This window comes from Oncorhynchus tshawytscha, unplaced genomic scaffold (genome assembly GCF_018296145.1).
Source record: "Oncorhynchus tshawytscha isolate Ot180627B unplaced genomic scaffold, Otsh_v2.0 Un_contig_8328_pilon_pilon, whole genome shotgun sequence".
Taxonomy (NCBI): domain Eukaryota; kingdom Metazoa; phylum Chordata; class Actinopteri; order Salmoniformes; family Salmonidae; genus Oncorhynchus; species Oncorhynchus tshawytscha.
This window is the reverse complement of record NW_024609459.1, coordinates 45,001-49,963: the sequence shown is the minus strand read 5'-3', so window position 1 is coordinate 49,963 and position 4,963 is coordinate 45,001. Positions and strand designations below refer to the sequence as shown.

The 4,963-nt window shown below is 51.3% G+C and overlaps 1 protein-coding gene across 1 annotated transcript in view; it reads right to left on the bottom strand.

Annotated features, from left to right (window-relative positions):
- Positions 1–1,134: 1,134 nt before the first annotated feature.
- The window catches only part of LOC112239995 (E3 ubiquitin-protein ligase RBBP6-like), a 32,000-nt gene continuing 28,171 nt past the window's right edge, over positions 1,135–4,963 (bottom strand). Inside the window, exons 10-11 of the mRNA XM_042315409.1 lie at positions 2,017–2,120; positions 1,135–1,776 (exon numbers count right to left, since the gene is read on the bottom strand). Of these exons, the coding sequence (XP_042171343.1) occupies positions 1,264–1,776; positions 2,017–2,120 (617 nt within the window). The 3' untranslated portion in view covers positions 1,135–1,263. The remainder of the gene's footprint in view (positions 1,777–2,016; positions 2,121–4,963) is intronic.

Here is a 4,963-nt window from a genome sequence, read left to right as displayed (position 1 = left end):
TATGACCTCTATATTCTATAGCCCTGTATTCTACAGTAACCCTGTTATGACCTCTATATTCCACAGTAACCCTGTTATGACCTCTATATTCTACAGTAACCCTGTTATGAACTCTATATTCTATAGCCCTGTTATGACCTCTATATTCTATAGCCCTGTTATGACCACTATATTCTATAGCCCTGTTATGACCTCTATATTCTATAGCCCTGTATTCTACAGTAACCCTGTTATGACCTCTATATTCCACAGTAACCCTGTTATGACCTCTATATTCTACAGTAACCCTGTTATGAACTCTATATTCTATAGTCCTGTTATGACCACTATATTCTATAGTCCTGTTATGACCACTATATTCTATAGTCCTGTTATGACCACTATATTCTATAGTCCTGTTATGACCACTATATTCTATAGTCCTGTTATGACCACTATATTCTATAGTCCTGTTATGACCACTATATTCTATAGTCCTGTTATGACCACTATATTCTATAGTCCTGTTATGACCACTATATTCTACAGTAACCCTGTTATGACCACTATATTCTATAGTCCTGTATTCTACAGTAACCCTGTTATGACCTCTATATTCCACAGTAACCCTGTTATGACCTCTATATTCTACAGTAACCCTGTTATGAACTCTATATTCTATAGTCCTGTGTGATCAGTGTCGTACCTGTCCCAAGGTGGTCTGGGTCCTCCTCTGTGGGAATGGGAGGGCTGTGGAGGTGGACCTGATGGGTGGGAGGGCCTTATGGGTGGAGGGTGACCAATCATAGGCATGTGGTATCCCTGGGGAACCAATCAGAGAGAAATCAAGGAAGTACAGAGGAACATTTTAGGAAATGCAAATAAGATAGTTAGCTTCTTTTTTTAAAAAGTGTGTCTTAGAATGTACAGAGGCTACGACAGGTCATAATGTACCCTGCAATACAACTAGTGTGTCTCACCTGAGGTCCGCTGTCGGCTGATCTGATTGGTGGCTCTGACACCATGTAAGGCCCCGCCTCCATCTCACTGAGAGAAAAAACAAAACACCAATGAATCAGTCAGTTAATCAAATCAGTCAAATATCAACGGTTGAGATGTGCATCTGTGTGGCGTCCGTAGTCCCGGCAACTCACCCTGGAGGCGGTGGCTCGTTGTGATTGGCCAAGTGCCGTGGCTCCGCCCGGTGTGGTTCAGGGGCGGGGTCAGGAGAGATTGACACCTCAGGCGGTCCCATCGGTGGGGTCTGAATGGGCAGGCTTTGTGTCAGGGTGACAGGAGGAGTGAGGGAGGCTGGGGGCGAGAGGCGTTGGCCAATAGGGGGTCCTGCTGGCGAGCGTTGGCCAATAGGGGGTCCTGCTGGCGAGCGCTGGCCAATAGGGGGTCCTGCTGGCGAGTGCTGGCCAATAGGGGGTCCTGCTGGCGAGTGCTGGCCAATAGGGGGTCCTGCTGGCGAGTGCTGGCCAATAGGGGGTCCTGCTGGCGAGTGCTGGCCAATAGGGGGTCCTGCTGGCGAGTGCTGGCCAATAGGGGGTCCTGCTGGCGAGTGCTGGCCAATAGGGGGTCCTGCTGGCGAGTGCTGGCTAATAGGGGGTCCTGCTGGCGAGTGCTGGCCAATAGGGGGTCCTGCTGGCGAGTGTTGGCCAATAGGGGGTCCTGCTGGCGTGAGCCGAGGGTTCTGAATGGCTGAGGCCGTGCTGGGGGCGGGGCAGACTGCTGCAGGGTTTTGTTTCGTGCTGGTTTGGTGTAACCAGACTCATTCTTAAAGTTATTCACTGCCTGAGGGGAGAGAGAGAGAGAGGGGGAGAGATTTTGAATTAATAAATAAAGCTATAGTGTGTATGAGTGTAGTTTAATTACTGACTGACCGAGTGTGTGTGTGTGTGTGGTTTGTCAATGTGTGTGTGTGTGTGTGTGTGTGTGGTTTGTCAATGTGTGTGTGGTTTGTCAATGTGTGTGTGGTTTGTCAATGTGTGTGAGTGTGTGGGGTTTGGCTTAATGCGTCTCCGTGATGTGTACCTGTCGTAGGAACTTGTTAGCGATGAGAGCGTCAGGTGAGACGTCAGACTGTTTGCAGGTGAAACAGGTGTGTTCCTCTGAGTCCAGCAGACTGGTCCTGATACCTAGAGGTTAAAAGGTCATACACAGAAGTTAGAAGTCAGGGGTGAAACAAATACAGAACTGTTAATTGAGACAAAAAAGGACCCCCCCCCCCTGCATTTCCAAAACACAGATTAAATCATCTGCATTTTATATTGAAAGGAAACAATGTTGTGTTGCTTCAGTAGAGTGATCAGGGGACTAGTTCACCACTAAATACATGTTGTGTTGCTTCAGTAGAGTGATCAGGGGACTAGCTCATCACTAAATAAATGTGTTGCTTCAGTAGAGTGATCAGGGGACTAGCTCATCACTAAATAAATGTTGTGTTGCTTCAGTAGAGTGATCAGGGGACTAGTTCATCATCACTAAATAAATGTTGTGTTGCTTCAGTAGAGTGATCAGGGGACTAGTTCATCATCACTAAATAAATGTTGTGTTGCTTCAGTAGAGTGATCAGGGGACTAGTTCATCACTAAATAAATGTGTTGCTTCAGAGTGATCAGGGGACTAGTTTATCACTAAATAAATGTTGTGTTGCTTCAGTAGAGTGATCAGGGGACTAGTTCATCATCACTAAATAAATGTTGTGTTGCTTCAGTAGAGTGATCAGGTGACTAGTTCATCATCAGTAAATAAATGTTGTGTTGCTTCAGTAGAGTGATCAGGGGACTAGTTCATCATCACTAAATAAATGTGTGCAAAACATTCAAACAGAAAATAGCTTTTTTTTCCCATGACAACAGAAGGGCAACACTATTCGGCTGGCAGCCACACAACTTAACTTCCAATGAAAGAGGAACGTTTTGCAAAGGCCATCAGATGTCTTATTGGCAGAGAGAGATTTACAGTCAGATACTTTTCCTAATGTCTTACTTTAAGTTCATCTTGCAAGATACTTCTGTTTTTAAATTCTTATTTTTTTTATGCTTGAAAAAGGCAGAATTCTGACCAAAATATAACCTAGGCATGGGAAGTGCCCAAATATAGGCGCGGGGAAGTGCCCAAATATAGGCGCGGGGAAGTGCCCAAATATAGGCGCGGGAAGTGCCCAAATATAGGCGCGGGGAAGTGCCCAAATATAGGCGGGGAAGTGCCCAAATATAGGCACGGGAAGTGCCCAAATATAGGCACGGGAAGTGCCCAAATATAGGCACGGGGAAGTGCCCAAATATAGGCACGGGGAAGTGCCCAAATATAGGCACGGGGAAGTGCCCAAATATAGGCACGGGGAAGTGCCCAAATATAGGCACGGGGAAGTGCCCAAATATAGGCACGGGAAATGCCGAAATATAGGCATGGGAAGTGCCCAAATATAACCTAGGCACGGGAACTGCCCAAATATAGGCACGAGAAGTGCCCGAATATAACCTAGGCACGGGAACTGCCCAAATATAGGCACGAGAACTGCCCAAATATAGGCACGAGAACTGCCCAAATATAGGCACGGGAAATGCCCAAATATAGGCACGGGAAATGCCCAAATATAGGCACGGGAAATGCCCAAATATAGGCACGGGAAGTGCCCAAATATAGGCATGGGAAGTGCCCAAATATAACCTAGGCATGGGAAATGCCATGGGCATCACGATACGATCACGATACTTAGGCGCCGATACCACGTGTTTTAGGATTCAATACTGCGATTTTATTGCGATTTCGATGTTCCAGACATATTGCTCACCACATGTCTGCTGCTATCGAAAAAGGAAGATAAGAGTTAACGTTAAGAGTTAAGTTAAAGGAAGATAAGAGTTAAGACAATGCTAACTAGCATTAGCGCAATGACTGGAAGTCTACAGGAACAGCTAGCAGGCCATCTATTCATCCCACTCTGGGAAAGAGGGGCCCTGGGTCACCGGTTTGTCTGGGCGGGGGAGGGGGCCCTGGGTCACCGGTTTGTCTGGGCGGGGGGGAGGGGGCCCTGGGTCACCGGTTTGTCTGGGCGGGGGGAGGGGGCCCTGGGTCACCGGTTTGTCTGGACGGGGGGGGGACCCTGGGTGACCAGTTTGTCTGGACGGGGGGAGGGGGCCCTGGGTGACCAGTTTGTCTGGACGGGGGGGCCCTGGGTGACCAGTTTGTCTGGACGGGGGGAGGGGGCCCTGGGTGACCAGTTTGTCTGGGTGGGGGGAGGGGGCCCTGGGTCACCAGTTTGTCTGGATGGGGGAGGGGCCCTGGGTCACCAGTTTGTCTGGGCGGGGGCCCTGGGTCACCAGTTTGTCTGGACGGGGGGGGGGACCCTGGGTCACCAGTTTGTCTGGATGGGGGGAGGGGGCCCTGGGTCACCAGTTTGTCTGGGTGGGGGGGGGGGGCCCTGGGTCACCAGTTTGTCTGGATGGGGGGGGGGGGGCCCTGGGTCACCAGTTTGTCTGGGTGGGGGGAGGGGGCCCTGGGTCACCAGTTTGTCTGGGTGGGGGGAGGGGGCCCTGGGTCACCAGTTTGTCTGGGTGGGGGGAGGGGGCCCTGGGTCACCAGGTTGTCTGGGTGGGGGGGGAGGGGGCCCTGGGTCACCAGGTTGTCTGGGTGGGGGGAGGGGGCCCTGGGTCACCAGTTTGTCTGGGTGGGGGGGAGGGGGCCCTGGGTGACCAGGTTGTCTGGGCGGGCGAGGAGGGGGCCCTGGGTCACCAGTTTGTCTGGATGGGGGGGGAGGGGGCCCTGGGTCACCAGTTTGTCTGGGTGGGGGAGGGGGGCCCTGGGTGACCAGGTTGTCTGGGCGGGCGAGGAGGGGGCCTGGGTGACCAGGTTGTCTGGGCGGGCGGGGAGGGGGCCTGGGTGACCAGGTTGTCTGGGCGGGCGGGGAGGGGGCCTGGGTGACCAGGTTGTCTGGGCAGGCGGGAGGGGGCCTGGACCAGCTGTGTGTGTGTTA